We start from the raw sequence: 17,808 nt of genomic DNA, 5'->3' as shown, positions 1-17,808 counted from the left end.
CTCCAGGCTGGTCTTGGGCCGAGGTCCTTTATAAGAACAGGAGACCAGACAGGTGCCCTGAGCTGATCAGTGAGAGACTCCTGCGTTTTCCCCATGAGTCACCAGCGAGGGGCAGGGAGCCGGAGTAAACTGGTGGCATCCACAAGGCAGCAAAACCCAGGGGCGGCTCCTCCTCCCATCTCCAAGGCTTTTCAGTGACAGTGATGGAGTGAGCCCTCGATTCTTTCCGATAGTAGCCCTGGCTGCTGTTTGCAGAAAGCCTTGTCTACCCAGGATTGAATTCCTCCCAATCAGCCACACCCTGTGGCATCCACTTCCTCCCTCAGGCTGCTTGCTGCCCGGGGTCCCCAGTGCCCTGCAGAGGAGTGGGGACCCTGTGTCCTCCGCTGCTCCCCAGGGCATCACAACACTTCCTGGGGCCCCAGCAGGCTCTGTGCCCTCTGACCCCGGGCATCTTACTGCCAGCAGGATGGGCCCTCTTTGGGGACACTATTGGCACTGACGTTCTGAGCAGGCACACGTGGAGGGAAGCGACTTGAAAGGTTCATTCTCTTTGGAAACTGGCTTTGGGGTCCCCAGTAGCTAGGAAAGGAAGCACTGGTCCACAGGAACCCCGAGGGAGCCGAAGCTGAATCATTTTTGAGGAAGAAGTGGAGGCCAGCAGGCCCGCAGCCCTAACATCTGGGAACGGGTGACCTGCTGGCTCCCCAGTCTTCGGAGCAGTGAGGGCGCAGCAGTGAGCCGACCGGCCTGGCCCGGTTGGAGGCAGGAAGTGGGGGGCGGGTGCTGCCCTCCAGGACGGGGGTCACTCTTCAAGAAGACGGAAACGTGGGAGGGCCCACACGCCCCTTCTGAGATGACTCTAAATGGCCCCTTTCTTCTCGGCCCTCACTGGGTGGCAAACCCAGTCTCTGTCACGCGCCCACTGCCTGAGGGACAAATGCAGCTTTCCCCTCTTATGAGTAAACAGCTCTCACTCATTGCTTCCTTCCTTCCATCACACCTCTGTGCCCACACAGTCTGGATGGGTGAGGACCCCAAGCAGGAGGGGGTGTCTTGGTCGGAGCCACAGCAGCCCTCTTGGGCTGGGCAAGCAGCACACACAGGGAGGGCTCAGTCAGCCCCCCCTCCACCCCCGGGACTCCCACCGAGACCCCCACCCTGATGACCACGCGTCATGGGAGAGCATATGCAACGTCATGGTTGGGGGAGAACAGGGTGAAACAGTGGCCTGGGAGGCTGACGTGGCCCCTCCCCAGTGTAACCCAGCCCTGGCTCCCCATGCCCCGGCTGCTTGTGTCAAGCTGTGTCCTGGCCTGGCCACCCTGCAACCCTCATCCTGGGCTGTCCTGGGGCGGCCCCACATCTGAGGGACCAGGGCTCTGGTGCTAAGTAGGGCGGGACCGGCAGAGACAGCCTGTGTGTCGGGAACAGATGGTCCTGGCTGCCGGACCTTGGGGGCAGCTCCTCTGGGCTGCACGGCCTGGGATGGAGCCCTTTCTCTCACCCAGTAATGATGTCCACAAGTCCGTAAGGAGGCACAACCCTTGTCAGGGAGCAAGGAAGAAGACCCCATGGTCAGACAACTGGAGGAAAGCCAGGGGAGGAGCGTTGGGGATGCAGACAGCATCTCCTCTCCGTGCCTGTCACCTGCCTCTGGTAGCCTACAGCAAAGCCACCTCCAGCCATCACCGAGTGGTTGGCTGCCCCCTGCACTTGGCTTCCCTGCTCCTTGTCATCCAGATGCTCTGGCAGGCGCCACCCTCACGCAGAGCTGGGAGGACGGGCCCGCCTGCTGTCCCTCTGGGTCAGGGGCCAACACCACAGCAGGGCCCCTGGTCAAAGCCCCTGACCCTGGCCCCTGAGGGCAGGCCACCCAGAGCTGGGTGCACGCTGGCCACGGTGGCAGCATCTATCCTGCACTGCACGGGCCAGCCGTCATGCTGAGCGCATCTCTCAGCGCCTCTCCTAGATCCTCACGGGAGAGATTAGGAGACTAAGCCGAGTGCAGCATCCAAAATCACACGGCTGCTAAGTGGTGGGGCCCGGATTTGAACTCAGGTCTCGGCTTCCTTTAGTCAGGGACAGGACCAGGGAGCTAGTTAGTGCCAGAGACGGACAAGAGACCATGCATTTGCTTTCTGCTCACGCTTTTTCCTCCAGTTGGCTTTCCGTTGCTTTCAATCAAGTGTCCTGAGGAGCACAAGCTAGACAGAAACTGCCCTGGTGGGAGGCACAATGCGCCGTGGGAAGCCGTGCAGGCCGCCCACACCTGGGCACTCCTGTCCCAGCCCAGCTTGAGCCTCAAGCACGGGAGGCCGAGCACCCACAAAGCACCCAATGTGGACGAGACCAAGAGAGGAACAAACAGCCAGAGCCCCAGACTCCTGGGTGAGGGAGGGGAGGCTGTGGGCCACCTGTGCCCCACTGGGGACCTGGCAATCTACATGGGCCACCCCCATGGTCTTCCTTACAGCCATTCTTGAAAGAGACACTGTGCTCCTCACCTGCCCCGTTCCCCTTAACATCATGGCAATGAGAGCTCAGGATTCGCCTGGGGAACAACATGCTTCCTCCCTCGGGGAAGGGTCCTGGCTGGGAGTGTCGTGATCTGCAAAGGGACCTCGCAGGTGGCGGTAAGGACTTCTCTGGGGGGTGGAGCCATCACACACCTGGGAGGTACTCAGGCAGGGGATGTGCCCATGACCACCACGTCCTGGAAACCTGCTGTGTGAGCGTGACTCACAGACAGCCTGGCCACGCTGCTGTGCGGAGGCCGGGAAATGCACAGGACGCTGAGGAGTTCCCCAGTCTAGCCGGATTGTAAGGAGGTAACAGTCATGACGACAACAATAGAGAGAGTAGGTGACTCTCGAGCCTCAAGCGGAGGTGAGCTCCTACAGCAAGGGCCTGGGCCAGGTGTCCCTCAGCCTATCCAGGGTGGCCTGAGCCAGGCATGCAGGGGAGGAGGAATCCAGGTGGCAGTGCCAGATCCAGGCGGGAAGAAGGTGTTGCTGCACAGGGGTCTGTGAGCCACCAATGTGCTGAGGCAGCAGGTGCATGGGGAGGGCAGGAGCGCTGGACACTTGGGTGGGGTTCCTGCAGGCTCCACCTCGCACAGTGACTCAGTGTCTCCGTGAAGGGAGCAGCCTTCTTTGGAAGGCAGCGCAGGAGACCCCAGGGGAGGGATGGAGCACAAGCCCACAGGCATGGATGGGGGGATGTGGGTAGCACCCCATGGGCCTGTTCCCTGCTGCGAAAAGAAACAACCCTGAGATTCAGGCACCCTTACTGGCCAGCGACGGTTATCTTGGGGTCCTCTGCCAAAGGTGTCAATTTATGTGCTTCCTCCATTTCCGCGGATCAGGATCTGGATTCATGGCTTAGCCCAGGCCTGGTGGTCTCTGGGACCTTTGCCCACGTGGCAGAGGGGAGAGTAGGCAGGTTGGGGGAGGGGCGCAGCAGCCAGGGAAGAGAGAAACAGAAGCCCTCCACATATCAGCGCCCTCAGCTTCTCACAGACCCCACCCACCTCCCCTCTGCAGCTAAGGGCACTGCCCGCTCACTCCGCCAGGTGCCCCGCCAGCCTCACCCAGGACCTCTCCTGGCACTCTCTGTCACCGCGTCACACACTCCTCATCCTCCAGCAATCTGACCGGTTGTTGGGCTCGACCCCCATCCCTTCTCCAAGAGGTCACGTGCCACGGCCCAGCTGCCCAAACCCACAGACACGCTTCTGCCCCCGTCACTTTTGTTTCTCCAGCATCCAAAGAACCACGTGGAGGAACCAAAAACAGGATGACCATCTCCAACACCTAAGCAGGTCGTTGGCTCCATACAGGGCTGGGAGAAGGTGGGGTCTAGTCCCTTGGCTAGCTTCCCGCCTACAGACCCCCACCCTCCCCCACAAAAACATCACATGTGAGCTGGAACCGTGAGAGAAGCGGCTGAAAACGCGATGGGGGACGAGGGGCTGGTAAACGGGTGCGGGAGAGGAGGGAGGCAGCGAACCGATGTGTGGGCGGCGGGCAGCGGGGACCCAGGCGCTGCAGGACCGGACTCGCGGGGCGCGCTGCCAGGGCGCAGGAAGGCAGGGCCGGAGCAAAGGAGAACCAGGATGGGAGAGATGCGGATTTCGGCTGGGGGCGGGGACGCCCCTGATAGGCGCGCGGAAGGCGTGATGTCACGTCCGGCGGGGGAAGCCCTGCCTCAGCACCCCCGCCCCCGCCCCCGCCCCCACAGGTGGTGCCGCCGCCCCGGGCTCTGGGCGTGGGGGCCCGCCCTCGGGGACCCCGGCCGCAGCCCGCGCGGTCCCCCGTTCCTTCGCCTCCCTCAAGCAGTCAATAGATCTGCGCGAGCCGGGCGGGCCCCCAATCCCCGGAGAGCGGGAGGAGCGCCCGGTGCGCCCCGGATCGCGCCCCCGCGCCGCGCCCCGCCCCGCCCCGCCCCGCCCCGCCCCGCCCCGCCCCGCCCGGTGCTCCTCTCCCCTCCCGCCCTGCGCGCCCCTCCCGCCCTGCGCGCCCCTCCCCTGCCCTCCCCTCCCCGCCCGTCTCCCCGGCCGCCGAGGGGCCGGGCCGGCGGCGGGGGAGGCGCCGAGCCGGGACTGCGCGCTCGCCCGCCGCGCTTTGGGCGGCCCGACCGAGCGGCTGGACCTCGCGCCCCGCGCCGCGGCCGCCGCCGGCTTTTGTTGTCTCCGCCTCCTCGGCCTCCGGACCGCGAGCCGCGCGCCGGGACCTTGGCTCTGCCCTTCGCGGGCGGGGGCTTCGCGGGCCCGGCCGGGACCCTAGAGGGGCGCGGGCGGGCTGCCGGGGGCGCCGCCGGCCCCGCCATGGAGCTCCGGGCCCGAGGCTGGTGGCTGCTGTGCGCGGCCGCCGCGCTGGCCGCCTGCGCCCGCGGGGACCCTGCCAGCAAGAGCCGGAGCTGCGGCGAAGTCCGCCAGATCTACGGGGCCAAGGGCTTCAGCCTGAGCGACGTGCCCCAGGCGGAGATCTCGGGTGAGTGAGGGCGCGGCGCCCGGGGGCCCCAACCTGGCTGGGCTGCGGGCCCCGGACCCCGGCGTGCCCGGGTCTCCCCCTGCGGCCCCCATTCTTTCCTGCTCTCTCTTGGTTTGCCCTGCGCGGCCCCTCGCCCCGGGCGCTCGAATCCCGCCGCCTGTGCCCGGCCACCCGGACCCCTAGTGGTCCCCTGCGCCTTCGCTCGTCTGCACCCCTTCGGGCCCTCGCCTCCGAGCTCCGCGCCGCCCTGCCTCCCCCCGGTCTCCTCCGCTCCGCTCGGTCACTCCCAGCCCCCAACTCACACACCCGCCCCTTCCCCGCGGAGCTTTCCTCGCCGGGCGGTGGGCCGGGCGGTCCCTGGCTCCGTGCCTCCTCCAGGGCCACGGCTCGAGCTGGGCGTCTTCGGCCACCGGCTCGGCCCAGCGCGGCGGCGGGGCAGGAGTCCGAGTCCCGGGGCGCTCCGGCCCACCTCGACGCCAGCCAGGGCTGAGCTGCGGGGCCGGCCATCGGGGCGCAGCTGAAGGTGGCCGCGGGTTAGGGACTCCAACTCGGCTGTCCGGGCCTCTCCAAGAGGCGCCTCGTGTCGGGCCCGGGGAGTCCCGCGGGGTCCCTAGCAGGGCAGCCTAGGGGCCCCTGCGAGACAGGGAGCGAGCTGTGCGCTTGGCGGGGGGCGGGGAAGGCGCGACCTCTTCCACCTCGAGCGGGAACGCCGCCTGGCAGGGATTCCTGATTCCTGCGGGGGAACTTGTGCTCGCCTGGTGCTCTCGCCCCGCCTGCCACTCTGGGCCGCTGGAGTCCAGCTGCAGGTGGTCGGCGCCTTGGATCCCGCCCAGGGGCCGTGTCATTTCTCTGTAAGAGCGTGGATTCTCCCAAGCGGCCTCAGCCCTGCAGCTGCCCGCAGTCTTGCCACCCCCTCCCTGCTGGCTTCTGATGAGCTTTGGGAACAGAAGTGGATGTGAGAGTGAGGGGTGGAGCACAGTGTCCTAAGGACCTCCAGGACCCCCAGGCTTCATCCTCAAACTGCACACGTGTCCAGAGCCGCACTGGGTCTGGTCTGTCTGGGGCACAGTGGACAAGGGCAGAGCAAACCAGATTCCTGCTCTTGGGGGACTCTTTCCAAACGGGCGGGGGGGCAGGCAGGTAAGCCAGGCACTCAAATGGTGGCACAGGAACAGAGAATGACTAGGGCCACGGAATTCTGAATGATAGAGGAGTGCATGGGGGCGGGGGCCATGGCCATGCCTTGCTGGGGACTGGGAGGAGGCAGCCAGGCTCTGGCCCCCTGGCCCTTAGAAGGGTAGATGCACAGAAGGCTGCCTTGAGAGATCCCTTGACACCCCCCCTGAGGTTCTGGAGAGGCCCCTCTCAAGGATCCCAGGGCAGGCCTTGCTGTGCCTCCCTCTGCTGACGGGGCCCTGTCAGTGTCCCAGCTCCCTCCCGGGTTGGAGGTGGGATGGGTTTGGGGGGCACACCAGCACAGGCCCTGGGCAGAGTTTGGTTCATGCTCCACCCCCACCTCTACTCCTCCCCCCACATAAACAGGAACTTTTGCCCGGCCTCCCTGGGCATCCTACTGGATCCCTCCTCAGAGCACAGGGTCTCAGGGTGGCTGAGCGGCTGCCCCCACCCAGCCCTGCCTCTTGGACAGAAGCCGTCTCCTCTGCCCCACGGCCCTCCTTCCCACATCCACTTGGCCGTGGTGCCCCAGGGGCCATCCTAAACTTGCTCACATCCACAGGCCTCTGTCCTAGTTAGGCCGAGAGCCAGAGTGGCAGAGTTTGGGCAGCCGCCAAGGGCTAGGAGAGAGCCAGGCAAACTGGAGAAACTGAGGAGGGGCTGGGCTGGGAGGCTGGGTCTTGGGCCCCTGGGGTTAGGGGATACAGTTGGTTGCGGCCGGCATGAGCAAAGTATGTGGCTATCAGTGTGATGAGTGGGGGCGGGGTGCTGTCCGTCCCGCTGGGGGAGTATGGGCGCGCAGCAGCTGTCCCAGCATCGCGCTGGCCAGGGCTTCGGGCGCCGCCCTCCTCTGGATCTGGAAAGCGGGAGACCGGGCAGGGTTACTGCCCTCCCTGCCGATGGCCTGCGGCTCCTCCGTCCCAGCGCCAAGGGCTCCTCCAGGGGAGGTGCTCTCCCCGACCCCACATGGCCACACCTCCCTGAAGAAGGCTAGAACTGAAGAGTGCCCTGGGGGCCCAGGCGCCAAGGAGAGCACCAGTGCCACGTGGGGGAAGGAAGCAGGGTGACCTCTCAGGGCAGCGGCCAGCCGGCCAGCCATGTCCCCTTCTGCTCCGGGTGACTAGTGCTGGCCTCTGCGGACCAGGCGCCCTCTGGTGGGCCCGCGGCGGCACACTGCTCTCCAGGAGCCGGGCGGAAGGTCCCCTCTCCTGCAGGCCCAGCAGCCAGACTTCTCCAGCGTGGGGACCCCTGGGGGTGGACCCCTGTTGCGAGTCCCCTGGCTCAGCTGGCCCCCCGGCTGGGTAGGGCAGAGACCCAATGCTTCCTCGGGGCTGGGAGGGAAGGAGGGCTGCCCTGGCTCTGCAGGGGACCTTTCCAGCCTCTGCCTGAGGGAGCAGAAATGGTGGTGGGCTCCTAAGAGGGGACCATCAGAGTGTGTTACTCTCCGTTTCTGACTGTGTGTGGTTTTTTGGACCGCCAGGCCATGCAGTGGTGACAGGTGAGGCTCAGGCGTTGGGGGCAGCGGCTGGGGAAGGCCACCAGGTGGCCCTCCCTCAGACCAGAGCGTTGTACAGGAAGCAGGGGCCAGGCACTGAACCGCCACTGGAACCCTCTGCCGTGCTGGGAAATGCCCATCCTGGCTCGTGCTGAATCACAGCCCTTCCTGGCAGGGGCTCCCTTCTCCTGCCAGGTTGCTTCTGGTCCCCAGATGTTTCCTAAGCACCTGCCGGGGCTCCCAGCACTCGACACAATTCATCCCGAATTTTTCTGACCCTTGGCTGGGTCCTGGGACAGGGACCGCCTCTGTCTGTTCACCTCTGTTGTAGCCGCAGAATTGGGCCCAGCTCCCGGGGCTGAGCAGGTTCTCAGTGAACACTTGCTGGGGTCCCATGAATGTCCTGCTTTGTGCTGGGTCATGCAGGGTGGGTAGTGGGAGATGCGGACAGGTCCAGCATTGGGAGTTAGAGGTCGGGGGGCATGGGACTGTCAGTGCAACCAGAACCGGTCAGCTGCTCCTCTACGCCAAGAATCGGGGTGGCACCAGCATGCAGGTGGAGCCCATACTGAGGACCACACCTCAGGCCCTGCTGTAGCAATCTTTGCTTCTCTGGGCTGGCTGTGACCTCATGGCAGTGGGGGGGCCCGGGTGGGGGGGGGGGCGGCGCACAGATTATGAGGGGAGGGTCCTCAGAAGCCGTGGGCCTCCCCCTACCTTGTCCTGGAAAGGGCTGTCTTGGCTGGGCTGGAGAGAGCCCACCCGGCGTCTGTCTCTCAGCCACGGTCAACAGGGCTCTTGCAAGCCACCTGGCGCACAGCCTATCCCAAGACCAGAAGGTTCTGTGTCCCTTGTCCCGTTCAGAAGGCAGAAGCCTCCGTGTGTCTAATCTGGGTCCCCAAGGTGGTCAGCAGCCTCGGGCTGGGCCGCTGCTCAGTCCTCCACCATTCGAGCTGAGGTTTCATCATCCCCATCGTGAGGACAGGGCTTCGAGGGGGGGTGGCCCAAGGGAGCCAGGATTCGACAGGGCCACCTGCCTGATGCAATGGCTTGGGCCCCTTGCTCCAGCCTCTGTGCTGGACGTGCTCCTGTGCTCCTCCGGGAGGCAGGATGTCCTCCCCGGGCCAGGACAGGCAGCGTCCTGCTGCTTTGGCCTCCCACCCCGGTTGGCGCCTCTGTGCCTCTGTGTCTTCACATGTGACAATGAGAATAGTCACGACCACCCCCAAAGGTTGCTGGGAGGCAGAGCGTGTGGGCACTGTGGACTGTGTGGGTGGCCTGAGGCCACATCCTCCCCCTTGTCCCCTTGGCTCCGGAGGTCTTCTGCGGAGGCATGAGCCAGGCTCCATGTGACTCACTTCCCGGTAGTGTCTCGTTCACATGTTGGATAAGGAGGGGTCTTTGTAGACCTGGTTTCAGAGGAGTAAACCGAGGCCCAGAGAACCCATATAACTTTTTTCAGGGCACTCAGCCCATGTGGAGCTCTGGGGCCTAGAGTGCAGTCTGCAGACCCCAAAGCCTGTCACATTAACTGCTGCTCAGTCCCATGGTCTGTGTTTTCTGCAAACCTCGTGCCATCCCAGCCTGGAGGCCTGAGATGGGACCGTGAGGTCCTGGCCCTAATGGGCCACCAGCTGCCTTCTCCTGTCGGCTGTCCTCGGCCTGCCTCCATTTCTTAGGCCTCGTTAGAACTTATCTTACCTCCGTCTCCTCCTGAGCACCTGCCCTGGTCTCCCTGCCCCGATCCTTGCCCAGCTCCATCTGGACAGCGCTGCCCCATGACTCGGCCTTCCACGGGCCGGGCCTTACTCTCTCGCCGGGCCCCCGCTGCCTGTCCAGTGAAAGCCAGCTTGTCAGCCTGCCTTGGGGCCTGTCACTTCCACCATGCTAAGGGCTGTTCCCAGGCCCCAGGGGTGTGAATCAAGTGACCCCAGGATGCACACAGTGGGTGGCCCAACAGTATGCTGCTGGCCAGCCCAAGGCGCGGCCCCCAGTGTATCCCCAGCACCATGCTGGTCCTAGTCCCCCAGGGGCTGGTGAGCCTAGGCGAAGAGACAGGCCAGTCCGTTAGTAAGCTGGCTCCATGCTGGTGCTAATTGGGAACAGCGTGAGCTGTGAGCCCGTGATTGACCGGTCTCTTGGGCTGTGGAGGCCTCTTGGGACTGGGACTGGGGACGTGCCGGCCAGGTGGTACGCTGGGCTTTGGCGTCAGGAAGAGAGCACTGTGGGTGTGTCAGCCTAGCTGGCCCTGGACGGGGAGACAGGCGGAGAGGGGGGCTTGCCCGAGGCCACATGGGCATCAGGTCGGGCCTGGGCCCCATGTGTGCCGTGCCCAGGCCTGGACATGCCAGGTGGTGAGAGGTTGGACTTCTCTCCTGGAAGCCAGACCCTCATCCCCAAGGCCTGGCTTGGTTCAGGGTGGTTTTAGACCAAGATTCAGGACCCGTGTCTGGGTCCAGGTGGGTATCGGGCCCTGCAGCCTGAGCCCAGCCCTGCTTTTGTCCTATCTCCTTGCCTGGCATTCGGTGCCAACCCTGATTGTGTCTCACAGCCAGCACGGCCCCGTGGGGTCAGGTCATGGGCCACATTTGGGAGAGAAAACAGGCTCAGGAGGATAAGGGCTCCAGCCCAGGGCCGCCCACCCCGGAACCCAGCTCCTCACCACCGCACTGGCTGGCGGCCTTTCTTGTCAGCATTGTCTGTCTAGGAACAGGCCTGGGCAGGTGCCCTGAGCTCCCGGAAGTCTCCTGGGGTGGAGGAGGCTGCCATCCTTCTCCTCCGTCTGCTCCAGGCCCCACCTCACCCCAGGCTGCCTTCCCAGGTGGGAGCACATGGTAGCCAGGGGTGAGGTGAGGGCTGACCTGGCCTCCCACACTGTGGCCTCTGTCCTGTGGTCAGGACCAGGCATCCAGCCTCCTCAGCTGTTCGAAGTCAGGCCATGGGTCCTGAGGAAGCTCTGAGTGTGAGAGCCCTACTCTCTGGGCACAAATCCTGGGATCTGGGTGGGTTTAGGAACCCCTGGAGGCCATCTCTTCATCTGCCTGTCTTCCACACGCTCCTGGCTGGCTCACCTTCCTGGCACATGCATCCCTCCTGCCCGGCAGGTCCTCTCCCTGCCCACCCACAGTACACGTTGGGCACCATCCTCCCTCAGGCGCTTGGCCCTGATGCTCAACTTCCCCGGGCATCCCCAACACAGCCCCACTTAGGGGCTCTCCCTGCTCCCTGGGTGCTCCCCAAGTCTGGGCAGGCCTTGGCTCCATTCAGTGCAGTAAACATCCCAGGCACCGCCCATGTGCCAGGCCTGGGCTGGGCGCAGGGTCAGGAGTATACCAGCTCCCAGGGTTGCGGTGACAAATACCACAGACCGGGTGGCTTACACAGCAGAAGTTTATTATCTTGCGGTCAAGAGGCTGGAGTCCGAAATCAAGGTGTCGGCCAGGCTGGTTCCTCCTGAGGCCGCGAGGGGAGGAACTGTTCCAGGCCTCTGCCAGCTTCTGGCGGTTGCTGGCGATCCTTGGCATATCTTGGTGCCCGGGTCTCTGGCTTCATCTTCACATGGCCTTCTCCTTATGTGCATGTCTGTTTCCGTACTTGACCTTGGAAAAAGAAGGGCAGCAGTCCTATCAAGTTAGGGGCCCCCTAGCTCCCGTGTGACCTCATCTTAACCAGTTACATCTGTGAAGACCCCATCCTCAAGCAAGGCCGCCTTCTGAGGCCCTGGGGGTTAGGAGTCCCGCATATGAACTGGCGGGACGCGGTACAGCCCACAGCAGGAGGCAGCCCCTCACACCTGCTCTTCATGCCCGTGCGCTTCCCGTCCAGTGGGTGGAGAGCCTGGGCTCTGAGTATTTAGTGGTGGCGGCTTCTCAGGATAGGACCAGGCCTCGCCGAGTCTGCCACAGGCTCGGGCTCATCGCAGAGATTCACTCAGGCCCGGACGACAGAGTGGCGGGGTCAGACCATCCCCTGGCAGCCTCCTCACCCCTGCCCACCTGCAGGCTTCTCAGGGCACAGCCCTGGTCTCGGCATGCTCAGGGACCGTAGCTCTTGGCCTTGCATTGCCACCCGGTCTTTGCCCAGTCCCAGCCATCTGTGGTTGGGAGGGCCCCAGAGTTGGCAGTGAGGGGCCGGCCTTAAGATCTTCATGGGGATTGGGGGCACCTGGCTGGGCGAGTTGTGACTCAGTGGTACCAGTGTGCCTTAGAAAGGCTCAGCGTTCCCACCTGCAAGTGGGAGGGCCTCCAAGCAGGGCCACAGCATGCAAGCAGGTGCTGGGCCCCCAGGTAGACTTCCGGAGGAGGCAGTGGGGCTGAGGGGCTAGGAGGCAGCCAGCAGCACCTGAGTTTGGAGGGTTTGGAGAGGGAGAGAGCTGGGAGGCGGGCAGCGGCATGGGGCCTGGGCAGCAGCTGTCCCCTGGCACAGTGGCCCGGCTGAGGAGGCTCGCTGCTCATTTGTGCTAAATGCTCCCTGGGTTCTGGAGGCTTGGCTGGGTGACAGGGCAGCCCCAGGGGGGCTCCATCAATCCTGCTCCCTTGGCACTTGCCCTGACCTCAGCCCCCCAGGGGCCCGGAGCTCTGCCCACTGCCCCTGCTGCATCTCAGAGGAGGAGAGTTGGCTTGGGCTCCAGTAGGGGAGGGGACCAGGCCGTTTGCAAACCAGCCTGAGGCCCAGACTGGGAGGGTGAGAAGCAGACAGGAAACCAGAGACCAGCGCTGAGGGACTGGTAGGCTGTGAGGACCAGCCCGGGAGCACCATGAGGCAGGTCTCCCATCACCAGAGGGAGTTGCAGCGTAGGTGAGCCCCAGGGTCTTGTCAGAGGCATAGACAGCCACAGCAGGGCCTGAGGCCAAGGAGAGGAGCTGGGCTGGAGCTGGCCAGTAAGGGGAAACCCTACAGGAGGGCCGGCTCTGGGCCCCTGCCGCCCTATCCTCTCCTTCCCTCCTGCCAGGGTGCCCCCGGAGCCCATCAGGGCCTCAGTCCCAGGGCTTGTCTCCTGCAGCCATGCCCTGACCTCCACCAGCCCATTGCCTGGGGGTATCTGGAGGGCAGGCTGAGTATCATCTCATATGACCACTTAGTGTGCAGATGGGGAAACTGAGTCCCAGAAGGGCTTCTCAGGACTCAGAGCCCTGTTCCTTAAGTGGCTTCTCCCCGATAGCCTCACTGCCCAGGCCAGACCCTGCCACCTGCTGACTAAGTCACTTCTGCCCTGGTATAGACTGGCCCCAGGTGTCTGGTGTAGGCACCGGGTGCCAGTGCCAACTCCTGAAAGGGGTGTCCCACAGAGGAGCAGGTATGAGGTGAGGCCACGCGAGCCTACCTTGTTGGGGTAATGGAGGTGCCATCCATATGACCTGGTCCTGTAAGCATGTGGTCCAGAGTGCAGAGGTGAGGTCAGCCAGAGGACAGAGAGCTGGGGGTCAAAGCCCCAGAACATAGGCCACAGAGCACCCCACAATTGCAGGGAGAGACGGCCCTGGCAGGCCCCGGAGGACCAAGGGGTCCCCAGGCTGAGACAGTGGAGGAGCTGGGGAGGGGCCGTGGAGGCCCAGGAAAGAGGTGGGCCCTGGGAACTTGCAGGCCCAAGTGGGGCCCTCGTGATGCCCACTTGAGGACTCAGGCTTCAGGAAGGACTGGCTGGTAGCTGGAAGAACAGAAGGTCAGGCTCAGCTCAGCTCCAGCCCAGGACCTGCCAGCCAGCCACCCCGGGAGGACCTCCTGAGATCAGAGCTGGTCCTGCCAATGGGCCCCAAATGCCTGAGCTCAGCTGCCGTACCTCCTTGTGAGAGACAAGGCGGGGCTTCACAGGCCAGGAGGCATGGAACCCTCATCCTTCCATTTATCCATCTGTCCTTCTACCCACCCATCCATCCATCCATCTATCCACCCATTCATCCATGGGACCCTCATCCTTCCATTTATCCATTCATCCATCCATCCACCCACCCATTTATCCATCCATCTATCTGCCCATTCATCCATGGGACCCCTCATCCTTCCATTTATCCATCGATCCATCCATCCACCTACCCACCCCCCCATCCGCTATGTGCTCACTCCTCTGCTAGGGACACAGAGATGAAAAGCCATGTTCCTCACCCCCCAGAAGGTCAGGGTCTGGTGACAAACTCAGTTGAGGCTGCCAGGCCCTCCCAAACCCAGCAATCCAGGACCTGGCAGGCACTGTGTTCTAAGTCTCATCTAGGACCTGGCTCGTCGGCCCTGGGATGGTGGATTTGGCTGCAGTGCCACCGACACCTTGAGGGACAGGCCAGCATATCTCCTTCCCAGGTGGGCAGCCAGGCCCTGGGCAGGTGCACCTGGCAGTGCCTGTGGCCCCAAGCCTCCCTGGTGGGGACGTTTCCTGGGCTCGCCATCAGCGCCAGAACCTGTGAAGGTCTGTGCCCTGTGCACACCTTCGGGCAACATCCGTAATACTGAGGACCACTGTCTGAGAGCTGTGGGTGGCCATCCGGGCCCATCCGTGTATCTAAGCATGTTCTCAGTACCTGGGGCCACCTGTTGTTGTCTGGGCCCCTGTGGTGAACTGTGTATGATGTCCGAGTGCATCAAGCGTCTGGAGCCCTGAGTGCCCAGCCCCAGCTCTGGGGGCCACAGGGAGTACATCCCACCCGCCTGTGACCACCTCCAGGCCCTGGGGAGAAAGATGATGCCACCTGCTGCGAGGGTTGGCTCAGGCGTTGACTTGCATCTCCCGTTGTCATGGAGCACAGGACACCCTGGACTGACAGCGGTATTTTAAAGATTTTATTTTTTCCTTTTTCTCCCCAAAGCCCCCCGGTACATAGTTGTATATTCTTCGTTGTGGGTCCTAGTTGTGGCATGTGGGACGCTGCCTCAGCGTGGTTTGATGAGCAGTGCCATGTCCGTGCCCAGGATTCGAACCAACGAAACACTGGGCTGCCTGCAGCGGAGCGCGCGAACTTAACCACTTGGCCATGGGGCCGGCCCCTGACAGCGGCATTTTAAAGGGGTGTTGCTCCTAAATAATTCAGCCCCACCATCCCTCACCTCCTCCCCCCGGCCTCGTGGGGGCTGCCTACAGGATACCCTCAGGCATCTTGGCATTCTCCCTTGGAGTAACTTAACACCAGGGATTGGTGCCTCCCTGTCACAGCGTATTTGGGAGTTTGGAGGACACTGTGGGTGGCCGTAGGTCAGAGACACAGCTAAAGCCCCCTTCCTGGGATATGGTTGTCACGGCAATTTTGGGGTGGGGTCAGGGAGGCCAGGGACCCTGTGCAGTGCAGGATACTCCTGAGCAGCTGGAAGGTGCCTTCCAGAAATGCCAGCCACAGCCCATTAGGAACACTTGATCCAAAGCCCTAGGCAGGACAGAACCAGTGTCCGAGGGAGCACAGGGGAGAGGGCACCCCTCTGCTTTGGGGCCAGGACAGCCTTGCAGGGGTGAGTGGTGGAGTCGGCTCTAGAAAGATGGACAGGTTAGTGGACAGATACAGGTGTGCACAGGCAGGTCATTCGAGGCTGGGGTTCTTAACTGGGGTGCACGGGAGAGGCCCAGGGCTAGTTTTAAACTTTGCTGAGAAAGAAATTACATCTCCATTTTTGCTAACCTCTAACCAAAATTCAACATTTCCCGCGACTATGGACGAGGCAACAGTGGTATTCTGGTATCTGGGACTTGGTCACCAATAGAAACCACTAGCATTTTCGTGTCTTTTTACATTTGTAGCGGAAATACTATTGACACTCACCACACCTTTGAGATCCTGGTCGCTGTTAGACCTGCGCCAGGTCTTGCAAAACCTGTTCATAGGATAGCGCGTGTGGTGCAGCCCATGTTTGTTTTATGACATTCTGATGACCATTGCGTTGCACCTGCTTTCCTGGTTGAGCCTCTGCATAATTTTTCACCTCATAAACATCATCCTGAGAAGGGGTCTCCAGGCTTCAGGAGATGGCCAGGGGGCCCAGGGCACAAAGAGCAGGTCCTCTGGGCGGCGACCCAGAAGGCTGGTGGAGCCCAGATGTCTGCACCCAGCAGAACCTGCAGGGGATGGGAGCAGGGGACCAGGAGGTGGGGGGAGGGGGGGTGTCCAGGCACCTGAGGCTGAGCGGCAACCTGGCCAGCTGCCTGCAGGTGGGAGTGATGGGGACACTGAGACATGGCAGGCTCTCTGAATCCCTCAGTTGAGCTCCTACTGTGTGTCAGGCGCTGTTCTCAGTGCTGAAATGCAGCCACCAACAATATTGGCGCAGGAAAGGACCCATAGCAGGTCTCGTGAGCTGTGGCTTTGCTGGCCACAGTGACCGCGTGTTACTTTTGTAAGTTAAAAGTAAAGAGAAATAACATATGTGAATTTAGACATGCACGTGGGGTTTGCAATCGCACATGGCCCCTGTGCTGTAGAGCAAAGACCCCTCCCCATCTGGGACGGCCTGGGGCCCCACGCGCCCCTTGGCCATTCCTGCTGTGAGCTTGGCCTTCTCGTCCTGTCTTCCGTGGGGACCTCAGAGGCTTGCACGGCTACACTGCACACCCAGCCCAAGGGCCCAGCCTCCACTTTCTCTGACATCTAGAGTTTGCAGCCTGAGGCCGAGGGGAGACCCGTCAGTACAGAGTCAGGAAGGCTGGGCACCAAGAGGGAGGGTCCGGAGGGCTGCTCTGAGGAGGTGGCATCTGAGCTCAAGGAAGGAGGGAGGGGCACGTTGACCCTGGGGCTCAGAGGGAGGCAACCTGCTGGGCGAATGGGTAAGGCCACGCCCCAGCCCAGGGCCGAGGTCTCTTGAATCCAGAGGCTGATCTTCTTGGCCATCATCTTAGGAAAGAGATGGGCCCAAAAGCAAGCCAAAACCTGGTCTCCTGGACCTGGCCAGCCTGCCAGGGTTCAAACACCATCTCCACACTCACTTGCTGTGTGACCTTGGGCCAACTGCTGAACCTCTCTCTGCCTCAGAGTCCTTTTCTGTAAAATGGGGATGGTAGCATTGTCCGCAGCCAGGCCAAGAGCCACAGCTGGGGGTCAGAGAGATCCAGGCTGGCGGGGAGGGACTCTGCCCTTTGTCACCCACCACTCGGCTATCACCAGTCCTGGTCCTGGGAAGCTGAGAATTGCAGGAAGAGTTGGCTGCAGGCCTCTCCTGGAGGGCAGCCTACGAGGATGGAGAACGACCCCAGCTCAGGGCCATGCCGCCAGCAGGAGGGGTTCGGGGTGGCCTTGCAGGGTGGCGGCTGGTTTTCAGAAGGGAGCTGCAGGCCCTGCAGAGAGGCCAGAGGGGAACGGCGTTAGGCAACAGGTCTGAGCATTGAGCAAGTTCACATAACCTCTCCCAGCGTCAGTCTCCCCATCTGTAAGATGGGGATAATTGTGTCTTCCTGTTAATTGGGTCGCTGAGGTCCATCATTCTCTGAGGTGGCTGGGGGCTGAGGTGGGCAGGCAAAGCCCCCTCTGACACCCCCCATTCCCCTCTTGCTGCCGGCCTGGGCAGGGTCTGAGGACCCCAGCCAGGGAGCCCTGGGGACATGTGTGTGTGTGTGTCCGTGCCTTCGTGAGACAGGGTGTTGCAGGTGGGGAGCCTGAGTGACTTCAGTCAGGCCACTCCCCACACCCCACAAAGGGCCACCAGATAAAACTACAGGATGCCCAGTTAAATTGGAATGTCAGATAGTGAGTGATTTTGTAGTGTAAATATGCCCTGAATATTTTAATTTTAAATAAACAGCAAATAAATTTTTAGTGTAAGTATGCCCCATGTATTTACTATAAATATGTCCCAGATATTTGGGGGTTTTTTTTTAATGGTAAAATACAATAAAGTTTCCTATTTTAACCATCTTTAAGTGTACAGTTGAGTGGCATTAAGCACATTCACATTGTTGGGCAGCCATCACCACCATCATCTCCAGAACTTTTTGATCTTCTCAAACTGAAACTCTGTCCCCATTAAACACTATCTCCCCCTCCCCCTGCCCCAGCCTCTGGCACCCGCCCTGCTACTTTTTGTTTCTGTGGATTTGACAACTCTGGATCCCTCTTGAAGTGGAATCATGCCCGTATTTCAGGTCTGGCTGCTTTCACTGAGCATGATATGTTTGAGGTTCATCCTCCTTATAGCCTGAGTCAGGGCTATATAGTATTCCGCTGGACGGATATGTCC

At 62.3% G+C, this 17,808-nt stretch overlaps 1 protein-coding gene across 1 annotated transcript in view; it reads left to right on the top strand.

Moving 5' to 3' along the window:
• Window positions 1-4,574: 4,574 nt before the first annotated feature.
• GPC1 (glypican 1) overlaps window positions 4,575-17,808 on the top strand; it is a 30,939-nt gene continuing 17,705 nt past the window's right edge. Inside the window, exon 1 of the mRNA XM_046643879.1 lies at window positions 4,575-4,994. Within this exon, the coding sequence (XP_046499835.1) occupies window positions 4,829-4,994 (166 nt within the window). The 5' untranslated portion in view covers window positions 4,575-4,828. The remainder of the gene's footprint in view (window positions 4,995-17,808) is intronic.

Source organism: Equus quagga, chromosome 17, assembly GCF_021613505.1.
Source record: "Equus quagga isolate Etosha38 chromosome 17, UCLA_HA_Equagga_1.0, whole genome shotgun sequence".
In the NCBI taxonomy this organism is placed as follows: Eukaryota; Metazoa; Chordata; class Mammalia; order Perissodactyla; family Equidae; genus Equus; species Equus quagga.
The sequence above is the reverse complement of the archived record's forward strand: the minus strand, read 5'-3'. Positions and strand labels throughout refer to the sequence as shown.